At 37.3% G+C, this 25,969-nt stretch overlaps 1 protein-coding gene across 1 annotated transcript in view; it reads left to right on the top strand.

Moving 5' to 3' along the window:
- The first annotated feature begins 7,211 nt into the window (after positions 1 to 7,211).
- Positions 7,212 to 25,969, top strand: part of LOC146002610 (guided entry of tail-anchored proteins factor 1) — a 41,471-nt gene continuing 22,713 nt past the window's right edge. Inside the window, exon 1 of the mRNA XM_083140575.1 lies at positions 7,212 to 7,448. Within this exon, the coding sequence (XP_082996701.1) occupies positions 7,377 to 7,448 (72 nt within the window). The 5' untranslated portion in view covers positions 7,212 to 7,376. The remainder of the gene's footprint in view (positions 7,449 to 25,969) is intronic.

Below are 25,969 nucleotides of genomic sequence, written 5' to 3'. Positions count from 1 at the left end.
CATATGGAGAGACATACACACTTTTCAGAGAAAAAAAATTACAATTATTAGAAATATTTATGCATATGGGTTGATCTGTGAATAACCAAACTGCACCATACACAATAGTATATTTAGAGAATAGATTAGTTTGAATTTATTGCATGGGTTTAGCAATTCCACTGTTGTCAAAACAACATTCGTAGCTATTCATTGACAAACAAAAAATTGTTAAAGCACAACACACTTGAAAAATTTTTGTTTGTGTTACATCACCTGGTTTAGCACTGACAAATTGGGCAGGTATTGTTGATATCAGGATACTATATTTTCTGTAATCAAACAAACATATCCAATCACCTGTTCGACTTGTTTTCTGAAATTTGCCAGTTTCCTAGTGTATTGCAGATAGAAAGTCGTATATACATGACATTTGACCACTTGTCTACTATTCAGGATGCTGAACAACTCCCATGTACACTCAACACAGGGAAACCACCATTAAAATGGTTAACTTGCTGGGACCACTATAAAACTGCACTCTCATTGAAAGTCTTCAGTAAAATTTGCTTTTTGACACTTGAAATACTTCGCAAGTTCCTGTAATCTGACATCACAGTGTCAATATGTTCCAGGGTCATGTCTGTCTGCCATGCAGTATATTCAAATCCTAAAAAATAAAAGAGTATAAATAGTACATGTATCACAAAGAGAAAAATGGAAAAAAATATATATGGTTGGGGTGGACCAATGTGATATGCTCACGTTGGCTGCTGCTAATGCTTAACCATTAGGGCTGTCCCATTCGTAACAAACTGTGATTATAAAAATATATATCGTACACATAAATGGAAAAAAGTTTAATCTGGACTGTGTCATGCATTTGGCTCTGACAATGGGATATGCATAGGTTTGGGTCTCCTGGGGGAAGCATAACAAATTTTCCCAAGATTTCAGCCTGTGTATGGAACCCATGGCCACCAGCCATCGTGAGGAAATTGGGGAGCTAAGAAAGAGTAGCGTAACCTGGTCATGGAAACCCACGACAATGATCAGGGGTTCGTCACGACCAGTCATGCCATGGGAAAAAGAAACTTTCCCACTTATCTCTGGATTTTTCATTTTTGTTTACACAGGATTATTAAAAAAAAGAAACACACACACCAGCTTGATAACAGCAGCATGGTTTTACAGCAATAATGTCCTATGAATAGTATTCTGGTTTCATTAGCAAAAAAGTCATTTCACTCAACAGAGGTAAGGAAATTCTAAATCTAATGAATTACATTTCAATATGATGAAAATAACAACTTAGTTTGTTACATTTATTGTTACTTTTCCCTACAAAATTCATACATGGTTTTCGTAGTTTGGATTTCATACATTTATAACGGATATTAGAAACTATTACTAGTACATGTACAAATACTGTGTCTGAAAACACTCCCGTTAATGGTTGCATGGATCCCTATTGTGCTCCACTGAAATGTGAGCTTTATAACAAGTCAACAATGGATATATTTCACATAATGGATGAACAGACTTTCTGCACTCTTCCACAAAGGTACAGTGGGATCCACGAGTATTACCATGCAAATTGTCCATCGCCATGTTCGTTCACTTTCTTTGACCCAATGAGAGCTTCAAGAATTAAAAGAAAAGTCAAAACAAGCTGTTGACAACTTCTGCACCAGCATACATGAAAATACATCGCTTAAAAACACTTAGGATTAAGAGAAAAAGTAATTAAAATAGTCATGGACAATTTTCACGGTAATACTCATGGATCCCACTGTACACTGGGAGTCAAAGTGATTAGTGTTGCCAAACTACAGAAGCATGTGAAAATAAACGAGTGGATCAATACCGTAATCCCACAACCGTGTTAAAAAATTGATTTTTTCAAACATTTACTGGAATCATTTATGGCATAAGTGTGTCATTATGTACTAGAACAAGAATTGTGGCCTTCTAAATCCATGAAACTTGACATTATAAAATATATATTAACTGTGGTTACATGCGCAGTAACTACAAATTGGATGATATTGTTAAGGCAAGGGGAATTTATGTGTGCATCAAGTTCATATGAACATAAAATCTTAAGATCGAATATAACTTAAGGACCTCAAAAGGGAAGTTACTTCCACAGAGCCATTTTCTAAATACTTTCTAAAATAATGTCATGCATTTCATCTCCGATATTGTAAATCAGCAAGAAATTTGTTATTTAGAAGCAGATTTTTTTTTAGCAGCAAAGTATTGTGAGTATTGTCAGTTATAAACACAGAAAATCTCAATCAGTGGTTATTCACTAACTTGCTATGTAGCTACATTAACCATCCAACTTTCATGTTAGTTCTAGTGTTGCCCACGAGACGAGACTTTGGCCTGTCTCGTCTCAAAAATATTCATTTGTCTCGGGACACATGATCAATCTCGTCTCGTCTCGAATTTTTAAAAGCCTGTCCCGCGGGCAACACTAGTTACTTCAGTCTCATAGTCATAGAAGAGAGGATTCTCAGTATCTTCCAGTCAACCATGTTCTTAACTGCTTAGAATAAGTTCAGACATTGACGTTACCTTATCTCTTGTTTATTTTGTTTCAGTTTTTAAAGTCTAGTGAATACTGGTGTCATGATTTATGTAATACATTCAATTGTAACTGTTAGAGGTCTTTAGTTTGAGATTGAGTTTTGTTTTAAGTCCACTTTTATGCACAGATAGACTAATTGGGACTGGACCTACAGTTTAAAGTGGAATCTGGAACACTATATGCCTCCAACCAGGTATCGAGCCTGGGATGCTTTCATTACAAGGTGACTGCATTACCGCTATGCCATCGGGGAGGCTGCTATGGGTTTTAGTGATGATGACATGGAAGGTTTTGTTAATACAAGGTATATGTGTCAGACACAGAGGAATAAGTTGACGTTCCAATGTTTTGTTTGCTACATATTTTTAAAAATGCAGATTATATTAGTACTTACATTACTGATGTGTATATATTAATTTTTAATTTTGTTGGCCTCTGAAATTGTCAGTATTGGACCAATGGTTATAAATTAGTGGAACACCTCTAAATGTAAATTTTACCACATATCAATGAAAAATAGAATGCCTACATATGTGTGGTAAATAATTTTTTTCTACATTTCTTTTTCAAAAATAACATTTCTTAAATTTTGGAAATCATGAATAAATGTGTTTAAAAAGACACTCACCCTCTCCACTGTATTCTTCTTGGGAGAAAGTCTTGCTTGATGCAATTCCTGACTCTGGCCTAGGAAATGGAAATTCTGCAATCTCTTGCCACTGCCAACTTGTAGCTGCCTGTTGCAAAAAAGCAAATATAAACATCACTAAACATTCTAAAAATGTTCGAATTTAGTTCTACATTATCAGTACTCAGTAGTAAGTGTGTATACATTTGCATTTTATATACATTCCATTATTTCAAAATTTCTCTATACAATTTGTAACTCTGATCAACACGAAACGTGTTCTTGTAGTTAAACATAATTCAGGTTAGCTGCTAGTGTTCTATTTCTCAATTATGACCTTTAACCCTGGGTCAGTCTGGTGAAAAGAAAATACATCATTAGTCTGGTGGGGTGTGAGGCACCCCAATTCTTATTTTTATTTTAACTAGTTTATTTTTGATTACAAATACCTTACATTTGCCGAAAAAGCTTTTCTATTGTTACAAATAATTTCTGAAAGCAAAAATTAAAAAAGAAAAGACCTCAAAGTTCAGTGACATTCAGTCAGGTTCACCGTTGTTTGCTTGTCCGTAACATTCTTTACAAAGAGAGAGTGCGTGTTCGAAACATAGAAATTTTGCACACTTTGCACAAGTGAACCTAGTCTTTCGATCTTTTGAACGTGGACAGATTACACATCGTCTTTGAGAACACTTTGGACCTGTAGCTGGAACGTCCTCTTCTGTATCATGTCTTCTTTTCAGCTTCAGTTGTAGTTCCCTCGGAAGATTGCTGCTAGAAGCAGCCCGAAGATTTCGGTGTTCTTCGATCAATTCAAACGCCAACTTTTTTAGAAACTTACGTCTTTGTATTTGCTGGTTGGTGTTACTCACAAATATAACCTGAGAATTGATGCCACTGATATTCAGTACAGCATAAAATACCGTCAAAGGCCAACGTCTAGAGTTTCTAGAAACGTCGTACGTGGCACACATTTGATCCACTGTGTCAACACCACCCTTACACAAATTGTACGTGGTGATCATTTCTGGTTTTTGAAGATCGCCTGTTGTTTCATCAATCCTGTCGTCATGATGCATAGTAGAAACGACAAGCACAATCTTATTTTTTTTGGGATAGTAGGAAACTAACGTTATATCTTTGGTGAAAGCAAAGATACTACTGTTCACTGTTCTTTTTGTGCCTTCAGTTAGCTCAGGTGGTATCTCTCTCTTGTTTTTCCTGATTGTACCAAGTAAGGTTAGGTTATGATCTTTCAATAGTTTATTGGCCAGTGGTATGCTGGTGAACCAATTATCTACCGTAACGTTTCTTCCAGAACCTGTTATTGGTGGCACCATTCGCTCTACGACAGATTCCGGAGAATTGCTGATCTTGAACGGTCCATCAGGTTGTTTACCAGCATATATTTCCAGGTTTTGCGAATAGAAGACTCTTGAATCTACAAGAGCAAAAATTTTAATGCCATACTTGCCTGGCTTGTTGGGTAAGTATTGTCGAAAGGGACACCTACCTCTGAACTTTTCGAGTTTCTCGTCTATTGTTACATTTGCTCCAACAGAGTAATGTACTTTACACTGCTCAACGAAAGTTTCAAAAAAATCTCTTATCGGTGCAAGTTTATCAAATTGAGATCGCTCAGCTCTCGTAGATTTGTCGTCGAAACGGAGACAAGTGAGTAAGAATCGGAAGCGTTGCAACGTCATTGTACTCCAAAATATATCCATACCAGTACCATCTCTCGCCCACAAATCATCTAAATTTACTCTGTTTGCTTTGTAAACACCTGCCATGTACAAAAGTCCAATTACAGCTTTTATTTCTACTAATGACGTATTTTTTACTTTATATTTCTCATGTTCACCATACTTTTGGGACGCATTGTCTATGAATTTGTTTGTGTTACTTACAATTTTCTGCAGTGTGTCGTCACTAAGAAATAACTGAAAGCATTCTGAAGGACTTTTGCAGTTCTTAGCCACACCTCGTACACATGGGAGACGTGTTCTGATAATATTACTCGCTCTTGTTCTTGTATTCGTACGTGGTGCTGACTTGCTCCACTTTGTGGTACCGTCCTTACCTACGTAAAAATTCTCATTTACACTATCGGTATTGTCTAAATCCGCATCTTCTTCAGAATCTGTGTTATGTTCATTTTCACTAGCATGGTCCGACCAACAATCACTACCCTCACCTCCCTCCACATCCGATTCCACTTCTTCGCATTCTTGTAACAATCGCCTAATACGTTCCACTTCAGAACCCATTGTTTGCAGAATACACAGACACTAAAAAAACAATAACAAATAAACTATTGGCTCTTTTTTGTATTTAGTCCGTACATAAAAACAGAACCGTGACTAGTCTGGCGGGGTATGTCAAACCCCAAAGCCAACAAATACGTGACAACAACTTAACAGCTCCAGCACCTACAATTGCAAATACACTACAAACATCCACGATAAATACTTGCCAGGTACACGGATGGACAAAGTTCAGTGTTGCTAAATCGTTGAGAAATTAACTAATATAGTACGACTGGGGTTTGTCACACCCCAACAGACTAACGCAGGGTTAAAGTGCTTCTGTATTTTCAATTTAATTTTTGTTGCACCGCTTTTCTATCATGTGGATCAATCGCGACAATAACTGCGAACTTATGACATATATATGATGAGACAATCATATATTAACGCCTTACCCCATGAGCATTAAAGTGCTTTTATATTATTTTTTACACAAGAAAAGGGCAAAGGCAATGTTTTCCGTGGATATAGAACCGTGTCATGAAGGCAACTTAGAAGAACATTGGAAAAACCTATTGTATTTTTTTAAATATATTTTTATTTACACCTTGTACTACTGCAATACAATATACATTGACAAATATGTCTTCAACAAAGTCAAGCATGCGTACGCGGAAACCAATATTTCCTTAAGAAATCGAAAAAAATGCATTGACTAACAACGGCATATTTACATCGCTGATTACTGTTATTTTAATGTGCAAGTTTATAATAATAATAATACAAATCGTAACATACTCACCCTAAGATGGCCCGGAATGTAAGTATTCTCTTGCATCTCACATTATCCTTGTCTCAAGTACCAAAAGCAAACATATATATACATCCATCTTCGACAATTTTGGTAACGACTCGACCGAACGACTAATCTCGGTTGGGTATGAGCTGCCGAGTGCTAGCGAACGGAACGACTCGAGAGCCAGCGAACGAGTGAGTTTCAATAATACGGTATATTCGATGTCGTTTGTCTTGCAACCGACTTCAGCCACCAACTCGTCAGCTAGCTACCGTAACGAGTTTCAATAATAAGCTCCCAGGAGCGGGGCTCCATTAAGCTGTTCTCCATTTAACTCCATGGGTTTGAATTGCCTGAAACTTCTCCTCGCCAGTTTCTGGCAATGTGAAACTTGTTCTGTGCTTCACTGTATTTTTACCATTAGGTTTAGCCGCGCTTGGCCTTCTTGAGAGTGCCACCTATTTGGGAAACGACTCGAAACTAGAAATTTGGCAACGCAGAGTACCACGAGAATTTCCCCTCACCACGGCAAATGGATAAAGCCGATTCGTTCAGCCGTTCTTGTGACCCTCCTTGGCTTTCGACGGAAAATATAAAAATATAATTTCCAAGTCCATTCTTTGGCCGAAACCACTGTAGCAGTCAAATGGGAAAGAAAGGTATTGCTTGGGGGTTAGTGAAACTCAAATTGAAGAATAGTGTTTCAAACTGGAAGCAAAATTTATTAAAATCCTTTTTTGCAATATTTGTCATCAAAGTAAAATTTTCAGCAAATGTAGAACAGTTTGCCGGGGCCACATGAACGTTTTGTCGCCCCCTTCCTAACGACGTCCCTGACCGTGAAAGTATTGCCCCGTGACGTCAGAACGCAACGTTGCTCTAGCGTTGTGCGTTAAAAGGGAACATTACCAGATGATTCTTCTTCTTCTATGAAGAAGTTTCTTCCATAATCTGTGGCGAGAATAAACGTAACGTAAACAAATTTACAGTGTAATCATTTGTGTCTTGTGTATCTGCCTCGCGAGAAAACAACCAGAAAAGTAGAAACAGTGGTGTAGGTTTGGGGAGAAAAATTATGTAAAGATTACTGAAGTTGAAGGTTATGGCAGTTTTATTTCATATTGTAAAATGGCTTTATTGTTAGTAATCACAACGGTTGCTAGTTTTGCTAGCGTGTTTTTGCCGCTACTCATAAAACAGGTAAGCATTTTGAAGTATTTATTTATGAACAATTATTTCTGTTGAAATTGAAAAATGCGCTTCTTACATCCTCTGCAATGTCAATAATTCACATTGTCCGGGTTAATGAAATTTGAAAATTACTTTAAAAAAATAAAAAAAGAATGGGCTGACGGCTGACTGACCGCAGACCTTCGAAAATTGCGACTTTTTACAATTTAGTACTACTTTACTATACCGGAGACACCTATCAATGATTTATTTCGCAAGTTTTTACATTGCTAACGTACTATTCTGCATTGCATTTGTTTAGGTGAAATAATGAATTTCTAACGAAAATATTGTCTTTTTTTTTTTTACGAGTACTTACTGTTGTTCCTTATTTCCCACAAACCATCCACGGGTAGCCCCAAAAACCATTGACGTTAGCCTAAAAATTCATGAAAGCGCCACGAACCATCACAGGGACGAGGTATGCCTACTAGGTTAGGTTCCATTAGCACTCCTTTCGTTCAATTTAGCATATTCGGACAACATCGGTTTTTCTCGATGGAAAGAAAATACACGGAATTCTTTTAATTTTAACCTTTCACGTCCTGCATTCCACTTCTTTCTTCAAGATTCCATGTTGAATTACAAATTCCTTGGCATCTTCCACACCCGGCAACAACTTCATGATGCATCGTCGAACGTCATCTTGTAAAAGCAGCAATAGCGCATATTGTGCTCTTGTGCAGAAAGCAAATGGCGGTAGCGGCAATAGTGCGTTGGAAATAGATTTTTGTAGAAAACCACATGCATTCACATTAAAATGGATCAAAACTACATTCCTGAACATCAACAATGCTACAGAAAATGATTTGCGTTAGTACTTTCTCCTGTAAATTTGAAGAAATCCGTCTCCGGTTAAGTAAAGTGTTACCTAAAATTTAATCTACAGATTTTGATATTATTAAAATTTCAATCTTCTGCCAAACGTCTGAAATTCCTTTATTTTTTTATTTTTCACATTCGTACTTACCTACTCTGCATTGCTAACGATTATTGAAGTTGGGATTAGACAATATGGTGGGCAAATCTTGAGTAGTGTTGTTGATGATCAGTGTGTTTGCAGTGTTTCCAACCTTCTTCACTGAAAAATACCTACTTCCGTGTTACTGATTTCGTATTTTTTGCAGGGTTCGAAAACCCCACGAACCATGCACGGATAGCCCCACGAACCATTCATAAATAGCCCCATGAACCGTTCACAAATAGCCGCATGAACCATTCACAAATAGCCCCACAAAACATGCACGATAGCTCCACGAACTATACACGGCAAGGTTAGGTTACGCAAACATAGTTAAAATTGTCATCTTCAAAACTGTCATGTTCTTGCAAAAGAATGGCATGGTTGGAAACACTGACTGGTTGCTACATCATCAAACGCATGCAACATTTGGTTCACGTAGTAGAAGGATATAAAGGCAACAGCTTTCGTGCATCGGAGAGACATTAATCTTGAAAAATACATTATTTACCGGCAAAAAAAATTAAGCGAGGGGAAAAAAAACTTCCGAGACCTTCATAAAGTCTACAGAAAGTCATTTCGGTAAGTTCTTTCTCTTGTAAAATTGAAGAAATACGTTTGACGATTTTCAGAATTTTACCACTTTTTTATTTTATTTATTTATTTCGTCTTCTTTTACATGGCGAAGTTAAGGCTATGGAGCCTTTTGTTCCACTTGACCATGTTTACAAAAGCATTTGAATGTGGAATAATTAAAATATTGAAAAAAGAAAGAAAGGGTAAATTTCTCGTAAGGGACAGACAGCTGAAATTTGCTAGTTCATTTAATTTGAATATTTGTACTTACGTATTCTGCATTGAGAAACATTGCTGAAGGTGGCATGTCGCTTATTCACGGAAATAAGCTCTATTTGCGACATATCGAGTAAGTTTTCTTCTTTTCTTTTTGTCTTCGGTAACACACAAAATGGCAGTCACAGTTTCACTACCGTACTCGGCATGCACACAAAAATACCTACGTAGCCCCACAAACCATTGACACATAGCCCCACGAACCATTCATACATAGCCCCACGAACCATTTCCAGTAAGGTTAGGTTAGGTAGGGTCACGTATAGGTTACAATAGTTAAAAATTGGTTTAAAAAAAAAATATGCGTAGCCCACACACCATTCTCGCATAGCCTCACGAACCATTGATACATAGCCCCACAAACCATTTGCGGAAACGTACCGTCTTCAGTTACAAAAACACATGTTTGGAAACACTGACCGGGATTACATCATCACACACAGGCTACATCCACCTGGAAGTAAATGGATGCAAGAGCTTTCGTGCATCGGTCACATATTTATATCGAAAAATAGATGATTTACCTGCAAAATTCAAGAAACGATGCGGGAAAACACTTCCCCAAACTTCCAGAAGTATAAAGAAACTGCATTCGGTGAGTAATTTCTCCTATAAATTTGATGAAATCCATCTGTCCCTTACGAGAAATTTACTGAAAGAAAAAAAAATTACAGAGAAATAAAAAAATACATATAAGAATGGTAATCTAACCTATAGATACGGGCACACACACTCACACATACATATTTTTGCCGTTACCCACGTACAAGCAAATACATAACATTACACTTACTTAAGCACAGTCCAACGTTATATTTAGTTAAACACAGTCCAAAATGGTATACTTTGACGATAATTCATCTTAACTATTACGTTAAATTATTTTTGTGCCTTACGTCCTTCTATCATTCTCTGCACCTGCCACATTATTAGGAAAGTCAAACAATTAATTTTCATTATATAATATGTGTAATAGTTTTTCTTGTATGTACGCATTGCTTGCATTGTAGAACTATTTTCCAGTAGTTTACGGTTATGTTGTATGTTATGCTTGTAATAACCGTAAACTACAGGAAAATAATAATATACATGTGTAACTTTAACAATTTTTTGAACGTCACAATTGAGGAAGAGACATGAATTTCAGGTGGCAACTTGTTCCAAAGGCCTGCTGAGGTAACAGTAAAAGAATTTGCATAAAAGTTGGATTTGTGGAGTGGAATGGAGAGCAGAGACCTTCCGCGCGATCTGGTGTTGCAGCTGTGAAAGTCGGAAAGATGTTGAAATCGGTTATAGGTATATTGTGGGTCTTTTATTTGGAGGATTTTGTTCAGTAAAATTAAGTTATGAAAATTACATTTATCGCTTAATTTAAGCCACTCGACCTTCGTAAAGTACAATGTCAAATGCTCTGAATATTTTAGATCGGAAACCCAACGAAAGCAGGCATTTTGGATTTGCTGCAGTCGTTTAGCTTGCTCGTGATTGACATCCAAGAAAGCAATGTCGCAATAGTCAACAATGGGAAAGACAAGAGACTGGACCAGTTTATTTTTTATGCGTTCAGGGAGGACGTTTTTGAGCCGATAGAATGAATGCAATCCACCGAAAGCTCTTCTAGATACCGAGGTAAAGTGCTCTGTCCAGATGAGATGGTGGTTGAGTATCATACACAGATTCTTAACAGTAGTGGATAAGAACAGATGCATATAATTTACATTGAGTTTATGGAGGCTAGATTTATCTATTTTGCTCAAAATTCTAGGGGAACCTACAAGAATACACTGGGTTTTAGTCAGGTTAGGTGTAAGCCATGGTGTGCAGACCAAGTACTTATTTGTTTAAGGTCATTGTTCACAATTTCTATTGCATGCAGTATTTCTTGCAGGCAGAAAGAGAAATATAGCTGAAAATCGTCGGCATAGATATGGTATTTACAGCAGTTAAGCACCGTCTGGAGGTCGTTTATATACAGAGCAAATAAGAGGGGGGCGAGTACAGTGCCTTGAGGGACACCACAAGGAATGTTTTTCCACAAAGAATGCAAATATCGTTTTACACAGACAAATAGGCGCGCATTCAAAGAATAACGTAAAAATTGCGTGAGCATAAAACCTAACAACACAAAATTGCTAATACTATCACGCAACACTGCAATGCTCGTCAAATAAATCAACATAAATCTAGTAACTCCCTATAAGCAGTTCACATGATGCAGAGTTGCAACTTATAAGAGCAGCATCCCAAGAGGCCAAAAACAGGTCTGCTTTAACCCTTAGGTGGTGAGATGGATTTTTTGGGACTTAACTGGTGAAGTGGGGTGAGACAAACCCTGAAGAAAAATATGTCCGAACATGATCAGCAGTTCACTCTAGGTTGTCATACGCATTGAAGAGTCCTAGTATGCTGTATTGAAAGAAGTTGATGTGGTGGAGTGGGCAAGTCAAGTATCGCAACAATTGGTCTGTGGTGTTCGTACGGTGATACGGCCAATTTGTGTACTGTGCCAGTGTTAAACAAAAACGATACTTTGCAGTTCCAGCTCCCTATTACACAGATGGCTGCGTATACCACCCAGCAGCTAGCAGACATGCATCTCATGTATGGGGAGGCACGTGGTAATAGCAGTGAGGCAAGGCATCTTTATGGAGAACGCTTTCCACATAGACGTTTACCGTCTCACGCCTTCTTTCATGTAGTGGACAGTCGACTGTGTGAAACAGGGTCAGTGTTACCACCGTGGCAAGAAGTTGGAAGACTCCGAAATGTATGCACACATCAGTTTGCAGAAGATGTGTTAACAGCGGTCGCAGAACATCCTGGCTCCAGTACGTGCGTGCTCGCTTGGGCACGAAACACGTCTCGATGTGAATGTTTGGCGAGTGTTGTCAGAAGAAGGAATGCACCCTTTTAAACTGCAGAAAGTACAAGAACTGTTACCTCATGACTTTCGCCCTCGTATGGAGTTTTGCCAATGGTTGTTGCTTCAGCTGGACACAAACCCTCACTTCGGGGCAAAGGTATTGTGGACAGATGAAGCCATTTTCATCAGGATGGATGTCTTCAATAGTAGAAACAGTCATGTCTGGGACTGTGTCTCTCGTATGCCACATGACATGATTCGTTCATTCCTCGCGTGTAACTGGGGTATGCAACTGTGTTCAACTTTTCGGATTTTGTGTTCCGTGCTCATGTTTTGATGTTTGAGGTCGGGATGTGTTGTCTTTAACACATTTCTCATTGTCACGGTCCTTCTTGCTGCGTTATATACCCTTTCCATGCTGGAAATCCCTAATTCCTTTGAGGACTCCATTGCGCATGCGTGCAGTGAACTTTTCATAGTGACTTCCGGACTGAGCACATACGATTCCTTGATGATTCCCTTGGAACCGCCTCTCTATCTGTGATATTATTCTTTCCAGTTAGGTGTGACGTTCACTTTGTCACCTTTTGCGAGGCTCCTATCTCAGAAACGAAGCCTCAGTCGTAAAAATGGAACTCACACTTTTTGCTTGTTTTCGTGTGAGGAATGACCTCCCAAGCATTGTAAACGACCTTTAGAAACACCCTGTATATATACCTTTAAATTGAATTAGAATTAGAATTTTGGATACATTGGAATCACACAGACCTTTCATATTTGATTATGTGTGGGTGCTGAAAGGTGGTAATATGTAAGGTTGAAATGTAGAAAACATCTGCTTCTAGGCTTGAATTTTTGGAAAGTTTGCCTTGAAAAACCGGGAATTATAATTGAATTTTTTCATGCTCCTGGAGTAGCCGCCCTGTTGTAGTAGTCTGGGGAATAAATTATCTTTCACCCACCTCATTAACTAATTTCTGGAGCTTCCTATGTAGAATATGTTGACAATGTGATGAATTTAAAAATATATACCAAGAGATAAGGCTTCATGATGTGAAAACCTGGTGCAAATAAAGGGTATCTCAAAAATACGGGCTTTTTTTAAATAAACTTCGAACTAAGTGTATTCATGGTTATGAATAGTATAGGGTATGCCTTTACTAAATTAATTCACTCACAGTCACAAGATGGCCTCATGTCTTGAAGATGACGTCAGTAAGATGGCTACCATTTTTGCGTAAACGGGCCTCCTCCATGGCGCAGTGGTAGCGTCATTGCCTTGTAATCAAGGGGTCCCGGGTTCGATACCCGGTGGAGGCACAAGTGGTTCGGATCCCACTTTAAACTGTAGGTCCAGTCCCGATTAGCCTTACTGTGCATAAAGTGGACTTAAAACACCAACTCAAACATTTTTGCGTAAACATTCCTGTAGCGTCTAGGAACATCGTGCATGGCTCGACGTAACATGCCCCCAGAAATCTGGTTGATTTCCTCGATGATTCCTGTCTTCAGTTCCTCAACTAATTCAGGTCGATGTTTGAACGCCTTTGTCTTGAGGTAACCTCACAAAAAGAAATCGCAGACCAAGAGACCTGGGGACCATGGGATGTCACCAAATCGAGGAATCAGTCTATTGCCAAACAACTGTCTCAATGCTGCAAATGACTACCGAGTGGTGTGTGATATTGCCCTGCCCTGTTGAAACCAGGCATTGTCACGAAAGTGTGGAAAGCGATTTAGTTCTTGAGCAAGGAAGTTGTTCACCATAGCAACATAACGTTCGGAATTGATGGTTTCTGGGTTATGTTCACTATCTTAAAAAAAAATAAGGGCCTATGATGCCAGATGATGACACTGCACACCATACAGTCACTTTCTGGCTGTGTAACAGCACTTCATGCACTAACTGCAGGTTTTGAGGGGCCCAATACCAAAAATTTTGCTTATTGACAAAGCCACTGAGGTGAAAATGGGCCTCATCTGACATCCACACCTTGAGAATGAACTAGTTGTCAATGACCGATTTTGCCAGCACTGCTGCACAGAAATCCCTGCGTTGCTTGTGGTTGTTTGGTTTCAATTGCTGGACGATCTGAAGTTTGTATGGATGGAACTTAAGGTGAAACTTCATTATGCGGTGCACACTTGACCTGTGCAGCTGCAGAAATTACACTTGGCTCTTGGACTTCTCTCGACAGCAGCCTGGACAGCCTGTAAGTTATCCTGTGTTCGAGCACTGCGAGGTTGACCTGTTTGTTTCAGCTTCAAGGTAGAACCTGTTTCTTTGAATTTTTTAACCCAAGTTCGCACTGCATGCGTGGATGGAACTTGTTCATGTCGCAGAAAATCGCAACGTACAGCCTCCACACTATTGTTATTCTTATAATATGCTTTCACGCACCGTCCCACTTCTCCATGATAACTGAACTGAATGGCATAGTACCTACTTCACGTGGTGTGCGTTATGCGGCACCACATGTATTGCAGTGTTCAAACTAATAATTTTAAAAAAAAGGTTTTGAGACACCCTTTATTATGTGTGATTTTGAAGGATGGAAGTTGGGATTGTGTAACTTTTGAAACACACTGGAGAATGTGTATTACCTGGTTTGAAGTCATGGTGGAAGCAGCCATTATGTATGCAGAAATATCATTGTGATAACAGCTTGTGGTGCTTTTTTGCATTCAACAGTGACGTTTACAGTCCAGTCTTCTGCGGAGCGGTGACTATTACACAGGGCAGCGGGAGTGCATCTGCTGACAAACTGAATTCTACTAACTCTCTAGCCTTCTTAAACCCGAAGGTTCATGGCTGCAGCAACACAGGCCTTCCATCTGTCCCTATCTTGAGCAAGATCTATATACTCTTTTCCATCCCTACATATTTCCTTTAGGTCCATCTCAACGTTATCCCTCCATCTTCGTCTTGGCCTTCCTACAGGTCTCTTACCATCTGGTTTCCCAACAAGAATCCTGTAAACTCCTCTTTCCTCTCCCATTCGTGCCACATGGCCTGCCCACCTAAGTCTTCTTGATTTAATTATTCTAATAATATCTGGACATGAATACAAATTATGTAGTTCTAAATTATGTAACCTTCTCCACTCAACTGTCTCCTCATCCCTTTTAGGTCCAAATATTTTCCTAAGGATCTTATTTTCAAATACTCTCAATTTATGTTCCTCTTTCAATGTAAGGGACCAAGTTTCACACCCATATAATACTACAGGCAAAATTACTGTTTTGTATATTTTAACTTTTAGTTTCTTAGATATTAAACGAGAAGACAAAATTTTATGAAGAGAGAAGTAACATGCATTTCCTGAATTAAGCCTACTTTTTATTTCCTCTTTAATATAATTTTCATTTGTTAATATTACTCCTAAGTATTTGAATTTGGAAACTGTTTCAAACGAGTTGTTATCAATAATTAGATTTTGATTATTACCTAACATTTGGTTTCGGCCTGTAAGCATATATTTAGTTTTCTCTTTGTTAACTTCCAAACCTATCTCTTTAGCAGTTTTGAAAAATATTTTAGCATTATTCTTAATTGTATTCACATCATCCCCCAGTAAGTCTACCTGCATATGCTAACAACTGAGTCACACCATTTAATTTTAGTCCTTCTTTAGTTTCTTTTACCTTCCTTACAGCATATTCTAAGGCAAAATTAAAGAGCAATGGAGATAATGCATCTCCTTGTTTTTACCCATCATGAATTATAAATTTGTCAGACATATTATTACCCACACGAATTTTACTTTCTGTTTCACTGGTGCATATTTTTATCATACTAACAAGCTTCTTAGGTATTCCAAACTCTACTAATATATTATATAATTTATCTCTTTTGACCGAATCATATGCTTTTTTGAAATCAATGAATAGCTGATGGACATTTTGATTATATTCCCACTTTTTTTCACCTGTCTGTCTGATGTGAAAAATTTGATCTGTAGTTGATCTGTTACGTTTAAATCCACATTGATCATCACCTATAATTTCATTAGCATATGGGGTTAGTCTTGTTAAAAGAATGTTAGATAATATTTTATATGTTGTTGAGAGTAGAGAAATTTCACGGTAATTATTGCAGTTCATTTTATCACCTTTTTTAAACACAGGAACAATTATGGATTCTTTCCACTGTTGAGGGATTTCTTCTTTATTCCATATTAAACAAATTAATTTATGAATTTGACATATTAACGAATTTCCACCATATTTATTTAATTCAGCTGGTATTAAATCTATGCCAGGTGCTTTGTTATTCTTTAGCCTTTTAATAGCATCTTAAACTTCAGTCAAGTTAGGTTCTCGAACTAATGGTTCTGCTGTGTGCACTTTATTTACTTCTGATTTATCTCCTACATGAACATTTAAAAGGTCATTAAAGTAGTTCTTCCATCTATTTAGAATATCGCTTGGGTCAGCTAGAAAATCACCGTCTTTATCTTTTATCAAGTTTACTTTAGGTTGCCACCCCTTTCTAAATTCATTTACACCTTTATATAACTCTGATATTTTTGTTCTTGCTGTTTGTTTCAATTTCGTTAGTTTTGCTTTTCAAGTAATCTCTTTTTTTACTTCTAAACGTGCGGTTAACTTCTCGCTTTATTCTATTATAATTGCTTAGATTTGTATCATCAGAGTTATTTAACCACCTAAGTCTAGTCTGATTTCTTATTTCTATTAGAGTATGACATTCATTATCAAACCATGGCTTACTTTTTCTTGGTTTATGGTATCCTATACTTTCTTTAGCTGCTGATTCTATTGCATTACGTATGTGCTCCCAATTCTTATTTACGTCTGTTTCATTTATATTTTCATCATCATTTAAATCCTGCAAAACCTCAAATCTATTTGACAGTTTAATTTGGTAATCTTTCTTAATTCTTTCATCAGCAAACTTTCCTGTATCAAATTTTATAACTTTTAGATTTTGTTGCTTATGATTTATCACTGAGAGTCTTTCTCTTAATTTAGCAATTACTAAATAATGGTCACTGGCACTGGCACAGTCAGCACCTCTATGTGTACGAACGTCAATTATACTAGTATGCCTTCTCTTATCAATGAGAATATGATCTATCTGATTATGAGTTTTACCATCTGGAGAAGACCAGGTATATTTATGGATATCTTTATGTTTAAAAGTGGTACTTTTCACAATTAAATTCTTTGAGGTTGCAAAAGTAATCAATCTTATACCATGATCATTACTTAATTCATGAAGACTTTCTTTACCAATCGTGGGTTTAAATGTCTCTTCTTTGCCAATCTGCGCATTACAGTCACCTAACAGAATTTTCATATCATACTGAGAAAATTTATCAAAGACCTGTTCTAACTCTGTATAAAAATCATCTTTAGTATTATCATCTTTATCTTCCGTTGGTGCATGTATGTTTATTAAAATGGAGTATTTTATATTACGCTACTGGATTTGGTTCGTTTTTATTCGCACTTCTGCCGCTTTTGCATGATGCGAAGATGAGAATAAGTGATGATGAAATTAATGAAGGGAAACTCACAAAGAACACCCAAACTGGGATTCGACCCCGGGACCCATAACGTCGTAGCGCATTGTGCTAACCACTCTGTCACGGAGGCCGGCGGATAAATTCAAAGAAGAATAACTGAAGATTCCCATAATCATTTCAACACGCCTAGTGCCAACATCAACTAAAAGTAAGCATTACGTCACTTTCCATACCGCCACGGAAGAGAAAACTCAAATTTATTCACCTAAAATATCATCGAATAAAAAAAAAACATCTGCATAGACTTCCACATCCTTTTCCAATACTCCCAGGAGAAGGCTCAAAGAAAGAGACGGTGGCATTTCCAGGAAGAAAGAAAACCACTCAACTCAACAATCTATTATTTGATTCCTCCGAATATCTGACAGCAGCAAGAAGTGGCGAATGGGGAATTTTCGTGGCAAGCTTCCAATGGAAAAACTCCACGATATACACAATGCTTTCAGTCAGATATGGAGTCTGCGAATGAGATCGAATATCATCATGTAAATCAACCTAAAATTATGAACAATGAAAAATACTGTGCCAGAAATTATTTTTATCTTACTTTCAACTTCCTCGGCTTCAATTACTTTATTATCTAATTCACTGCTAAAATTGTTCCATTGTATATGATTATATTTGTTTTGTATTTTATTGTGCTTTCTTGTTTTTTTTTTTATAAATGTATATTTGGTTGTAGCTTTGCTGCTATGCACCAGTTACATTTGTTTTACATTTTATAATTTTACAATTTCATAATTTTACCATTTCAAAATTTTATAATATAATATTTTCTCTCACAATATAGTTTTTAAGTACATATATTATTTTCTTCGTTGGGTTCCTCAAAAGTACTGACAAGGCGTATGCGCCATTATATCCTGCTTCTTTTAGATCTCTTGTTCAATTTCTTTGTAATCTTGAATTTTATTTTATCTTTATTTGAATTTGTATTTGTTGGGGCTAGGTGGTAGACCAGCAACAGTTGACCTTCACCCAGCAATAAAGTCAATTCAATTAAATTAGATCCTGATATGAGAAATGCATGCAACTCTTGCATTTTGGTTAATTTACTCCACTTACATGTCTTTCTCTTATGACTAGACACATCTTTATGATGAATAAAAGATCACGATTTTTTTACAAAAAGTAGACACATTTCTGGATCAAAAGAGATATAGAAAATTGCATTTCGGTGATAAAAATGGTGAATATATTCCTACTTTTGATTTTAAAAAATTATACTTGTTACTCAAAATAAACAGTTCTTTTCTACTAGCACATTTATGTAGTTGTCACAGTATTAAGTGTATTCCTGTGTAAAGAAGTCCATGTTTGCTTCTCAAATGTTTACAGCGGAATTAATCAATTTCCCGCGATATGCATAATTCACAGGATAATTCAAGACTTCAGAATGTATCGCAGCGGTAAATAAACTCTAAATGTCACATTTGAAAACTTACTTCGCATTTTGAAGTTCATTTCGTGACAAAACATGGTAGGAAAATGCACCTCACACCCTTCAAAAACGTGAGAAATGAATGTTAGAGTGTGTTACTTCATATTTCGTGTTCCCGTCAGAAACACACATGCCTCTACTTAGGATTAATTGAGTGATTTGCTTTATTTTACTTCGCTTTTTGTGCCACTTTTGGCTAATTTGCGAAGGTGGAGATGAGTGATGAAATTTATGAATGGACACTCGCAAACATCCATGCCCACGCCGGGATTCAAACCCGGGACCCCTGGCGTCGTAGCGCGATGTGCTAACCACTTCGCCACGGGGGCAAGCACAATCCTTATATAATTTGAAAAGAAAGACATTCATAATATAATAGTGATACGAATTTTCATCAATAGGACATTTTTAGTGATAAGGGCTAGAAGAATTGGGGGAAAACATATAGTTACGAAAATATGCAAAGAAATAATCTACAAAAACCTCCTTATTAAATGATACCTCATGAACTAAACCATTTAATTTCTCAAAATTAGTGGTTATCTTAGGGATGGCCAAATCCGGATATCGGATAATTTTCTATCCGGATTTCAGATATTGTTATCCTGAAATTCGGATGTACGAATTATCCATATATTATGATCATCCGAATGTGTGCATTTTCTGGACAGTGCTTTTGTGGCTTTCCCTATTCTCTATATAACTTGAAATGCCCTTTTTTCTTTCTTTTAAAGAACGGGTTGTGCAACGAACGGCAAATTCTCCAGAGTGAAGATTATGACATCGTTCAATGAGAAATTACTACGCTACAAACTTTCTTGCTGCTGTCCCAACTACAACCGAGCAAACTGCATTTTTCTTCATCATTACACGCTTGCTCTTCAAGGTATACAACATGAGTCGATATGCTATCATAGAATCTCACTCCATAACCACTTGCTATTGTCAGTTGTAAAATAATAGGGATGAATAACATCCGCAAGGCATCTCATCCAAGAACAACTTTGTCTCTCACTGCATCAGTTAACTGGATAATCTTCTCTTAAATGTCTCCACACACGCTACAATGGGTATGAAGCACACTGATGAGTCATTGTGAGTTATGCAGCCAACGACTAGAGGGGAAGAGCGACTGAAATATTTGAGCCATAGGAAACAATACAGAATTCCGACTATCCTGCCACAAAAGAAGTATTTCGAGATGGTTACATCTGGTTATAATTTAATTCTATATTACTTGTTACGGTGATTATTAAGCAAGGCATTTAATGACCTAAAAAAAGTCAAATAAAATGCAAAAGTAGTAAAAAAAACAATGTTATAAACATTTTCCTGTTATAAGTTCCTTAACAGATAATAAGTTAATTTTATAGAGCGATTTAATAGATGTCAGTATGAAATGTTCAAATTTAATATCACTAAGTATCCACTCGTCGAGGATAGGATGATAATAATGATAATAATAATAAAATAAAGATAAATGATAAAATGAAAATAACATATTAGTTTATAATTTGTTTCTATTCTACTATTCAAACGAAAAACTGGCCACCCAAACCAGGTTTTGATTGGTCAAACTTTCTCCTCAATGGTTAGTGATTTTTAAAGAAATGCTCACTTGATTTTACCGATGGTTAGTTTGCAGAAATTTCAGCCATCTTGGATTTTTCGAGTTTATTTTTTTTAAAATATATTACTACATAACATGTAACATGGTACCACCAGTCGCTGAGGACTTTGCAATTGAAAAATAAACAATTTATGTTTAAATGTTTAATGGAAATGAAAAATAAAACAATATGAAAAATTGCAATTTTTCCAGTGTTAATGTTCTCCCTTTCAAATGCAAAGGACCCCTAGTATTGATTGTTATTTCTAAAGCATTTTATAGAAAAAAATCCATCGTAAATTCAAGAGGACGGAAATTTCTAGAAAATGACAACAAGTCGGGTTATGTGATCAACTCTTTTTACGTGATTCTGGCTCTCAAAACTTGCCTAGCTCCTAGACTAAGGTCTACAACAGAATGAATACACAGTCAACAGCAAGAAATGTGTGCACTGTGTTGAATCATGTTTTCATTAAAAAGAAACTGTTTACGCCCAAGCAGCAGCAGGTATATTTTTATTGAATATTAAATATGGCCTAGGAACTATTTGGCCTGATGAAAGTGCTAAAACGTTACCACAAAAGAGTAACGTGTGTTTTTAATGAAAGACACAAACTAATGGGAATATAACAAGATAAACCAAGAGCGAATTTCTGTGCAAAACGTGAGAGATAGACATCATCAGCGATGAAGACCTCAACTCCTCTGTTTCGTAGCGCACTCTCTTCCAGGAACAATTCCAGCGAACGTAGTTGGCTTCGAGTTTAAATCCATAAACGAGGTGAGAGAAGACAGAACGGCTCCCCAGGGAGCAGGCATTTAGAACCAGGTTATTACCTAGTTTCTGACGCTAAGTTAAAAGGTCACGGAAAGTCAAAGATGACTGCATCCAATCTCTCAAAGTCTTGAGCCAGACTGAGTGCATGGCCTATTTACTGGTATTTACATTGAATTTTAACATAATTAGCATGATTACTATCCTCACAAAAAGTTTGGAATATTGTTATCATAGGTATTAGGTGATAGGCACAGCCTTGGAATGCAACAACACATTGTATTTGTCTGTCTGCTGTACTTCTTGTGTTTTCGCCTACATATGCCACCGTGCCTATCACCTATTCCTAATATAACAACATTCCAAACTTTTTGTCAGGAGTGTAATAATATCAAGGGCCTGTTATTTCAATGTATCCAAAAATTCTAATTCAATTCAATTAAAAGGTGTACACAATTGGCCAAATTATTGGACTCTAGTTGAAAAAATGAAACACAGATAAACTCACTTCATGTAGAGAAATTTGACAGATTTAATGTTTTGTGATGGACATTGCATTGTTATACGCACTGCAAGTACTGTCAGTACTTCGTGTGACCATCTTTGGCTCCTTTCGAGCCCATTTTAATCACTGTTTGTGTATGTCACGTACACAAACTGCATTGTTGTTCTTTGAGGTATAGGATCATAGATGGCAGCATGCAAAAAGAACGACGTTTATATTTGATGATACATAAAGCAGCTTAGAAAGTGGGCCAGAGATGGCAGCACCCAAGAAAACTTATACAGTTGTAAATGGAGAAGGGGGAAGGTGCTGATGTGGTGAAATAATGATTGTAGATATTAATATTAATTATAATGAAAGAAATAAATGAACTTAATACAATAACAGGATATAAATAAGGTGGAAAGGGTGATTAATATTCAGTAATAGCATAAGTGATCATGATATAAATGTAAAGAAGTCGAATTGTAATTACTATTCTGTGTCTATTTTGGTTCCCACGAACTGAGAGTTTCGTGCGGCTTTTGGGTTGTTTTTTCCCAGGTGTAGCGCCATTTCACACCAGCACCCAAGCACTTTTGGTAGGCGCATCTATTGCAGCTCCAAGTTAAGGTTAGCGCCGGCCAGGCGGCGATCTTTAACTAACCCCTTTCTCTTTGTTTGTCTGGGAGATCGATTTTCTTAATATTTACGTCAATTTGGATAAGATCGACAAAGAAGCCCAGAGAAGAAAAAATACACAATATGTAATAATTGCAAGAAGAAGCAGCATTGGTAATTACAAGAAGAAGAAGCCTTAGTAATTACAAGAAGAAGAAGCCTTATTAATTACAAGAAGAAGAAGCCTTAGTAATTACAAGAAGAAGAAGCCTTAGTAATTACAAGAAGAAGAAGCCTTAGTAATTACAAGAAGACGCCTTATTAATTACAAGAAGAAGAAGCCTCAGCGATTACAAGAAGAAGCCTCAGCGATTACAAGAAGAAGAAGCCCAAAGAAGAAGATTGGCTACAATTAATAAGAAATAAAAATAGAAGAAAAATATTGTATGAAAAGATTGCCAAAGTTATCTAAAACTGAATTCTACATATGCGTAAATGGAACCGACAGACAGTTAAATTTAAAATGAGCACGTACCTTGTTACAAGAGGTGTTGGAAATGATGTCCTCTTGCTTTCACACATTTACGGCATTTTTGAAAGGAAATTTTCACTAACATGTATCAGTTCCTCTTCCGAAATGGCTCCAATAACTCTCTTGATATTTTCTTTCAATTCTTCTAATGTATGGCTTCAGGTTTAAAGCTTGGTAGCTTGCCATCCAGCCATCATGTAAATATCTGTTTCTTGTGCAAGGCACCAGAGGGATTCTTGAAAAGTTACCAATCGTGCTCGAACGTCGTCTAGTTTCTCCCCAGTAAGCACACGCCATTTCATCCTTTGCTTCTTATCAAGAACAGACCCTGTTTCCCTTAATTTGCTCATTAATTTTCAAACATTGTCTCTGAGTAGAACAGGAACATCTGGAAATTCTGCTGTCAAACGCCTTATGACTTCCCTACAAGAATTCGTAATGACGTAAGAGGCATACATAAAAATGCATTGAATTAAGTTGTACGTGACATTATTAGCCAGCAGAAACGCACCAGTAATACATAAACTGAAAGAAAACAATGTAAAACACTTGTTAACACCTCGACCCAGGTGCTAATTTTGTTATGAAAGTAATGCGGCTTAGTTAGTTTTTGGAATATATTGTGTAGATTTGTTTCTCTAGAAAGGCGGTAAGTGAATTGATGGAAACAGTTACATTTGTGGAGTGATTTGCTGTCACGAAATGGCATTAATTTGGAAAGAAAAGTAAAATAAAATTAATAAATAAATAGCATGCGTAACACAAGAAGAAACATCGCAATGTGATTCCGGACGTCAGGTCTTGGACTGTGTATTACAGTTTATTTTTCTATGTTATTAGAATATAAATAGTATCCTGAGAGATATTTCATACCGAGGCGACAAACCACAAATGTCGCTTGAAAGCGAGCAGTCGGAAATCAATGCAGCCTTTCGAACCGTAGGCACAAAAGCTCTGACTGCACCGTTCCCTCAAGGAGATTTTACTCCAAAGCAACACGCGACAAACGATACGAGGATTTCACATCAAAGCGACACGGGTCATTCGGTCCAAGGCAGCTTTCATACCGAAGTGACACATGTTGCTTGGAAAGGAGCCAATCAAGAGCAACATTTCACATCGTAGCGGCATGATGGGAAGCACAGGCCAGCGTTCGGTTGGTGAAATCCTCAAGCGGTAAGTGTCGCTTTGGTGCGCAATCTCACTAAAGCAAGACACTCATTGCATCGCGTATGAGCGAACAACAAACCACGGCAACATGTTGCAAGCTATTGAGGAAATTGCCCAGTTCGAGCGACGCAGAAGCGACAAAGCGACAGGTGTGGCTTATCGTGTCGCCTAGATCTGTTGTTGTAATGTGCGGTTTATCGTGTCGCCTATCTGTTATTCGCAAGCAACGCTTGCTAATAGACTGAAGGCACCATGTCGCTTGTCACTTAGTTGAGAACTCCCTCTGTAGCACGTCGCTTCGGTCTCAGCACCCTTCCTTTAAGGAGCTTTCCGACCGAAGTAACAAGTAGCACGCTAATACGCCATATGAACGTGTCGTTTGCTGTTTGGACCCTCATGTACAATGAATGCTATTTTACAGTCTGGAAGTGTGTGTCATTAGTGTGACAGTGTGAACATCCCATGTCGCTTGTCCCATTGGTTTGAAAGTTGCCTTACACTCATGTCGATGGCACTAAGAAAGTTTTGTGGGGTTCCCCTTGTCGTTTCATGCAATCATCATTATCATCATTGCCGCGATTAGTTTAGAGCGGAAGAAAAGAGACAGTAAATATCAAAAATACAAATGCTTCAGTGTGTATATCTTTAAAAGAAATGATGATGATAATAATAATGAACATAATTCATACACAAAAATTTAGTTGCCAAGAACATTCCACGCGTATTTTTCTCCCGTATTATTAACGAAAGTATGACGATAACAGGACGTGGTCGACTGTCTAGAATGTTCGTTAATATCTTCGCGACCACTGTACCAAATATCATAGCAATTATCACATTCATAGAAATGCTTCATGTAAAAGAATCAGACGTTGCAGCGAAAACTCCATTTACTTCCATTATAAGCAGTCGAACACCAAGCACCGGGGTCAACACCAGCACCTCTAGCGGATCATTTTCGAGTGGAACCAGCCAGAGAGCGCAGAACCATGCCGTTTTCCACACTACGTTATTCTAGGTGCTGTAACGGAAGACTTGACACTGGAAGGTACTGTGTAATCCAATCTGTGTGTTAATACAAAAATCTTATTGCCTTAATGAAATAGATGTGTTGGGGCATGAGTGTCAACTATTTAGTAAGGCTGAACCGATGCAGATACTCTTACCGATTTCCACTGATACCAATACTTCAAAATTGCAATAATTAAAATTTGTTTAAAATATTGATCAATTTTGATCTGGTATTGGCTGATACTGATACATCAGTATCAGCTCAGCCATACTACTTAGTGCAATATTTGTTATATTCTTTAACAGTTGACTCCTCCTCTGTTACTTATTAACACTAAGTTGTTAAAAATTGTTGTTGATGATTAAATCTTGCATTTATTTGAAAAGGTAATACTTATATCTTCAACTCCAACATTAATTTTGTTCTAGCAGTTCACAGGGATGCCAACCCATAGGTAACAAAGCATATCAAGTACAGCCCACCGCTCAGGAGAAGATCCCTGCCGGAAGTCAAGTGACGTAGTGCAGGCGACTCCACTATTAGGGTTGGGGGAGTGCACCCTGGGTCAGAAACAAGCGCTGTGGTCTCGCTGTAAGCTTTAAGGCTTCATTCACATCTACGC

The sequence above is a fragment of the Lepisma saccharinum genome, chromosome 18 (assembly GCF_977018435.1).
Source record: "Lepisma saccharinum chromosome 18, izLepSacc3.1, whole genome shotgun sequence".
Taxonomy (NCBI): domain Eukaryota; kingdom Metazoa; phylum Arthropoda; class Insecta; order Zygentoma; family Lepismatidae; genus Lepisma; species Lepisma saccharinum.
Note: the sequence above shows the minus strand (reverse complement) of the source record. Positions and strands in the feature narration are given on the sequence as shown.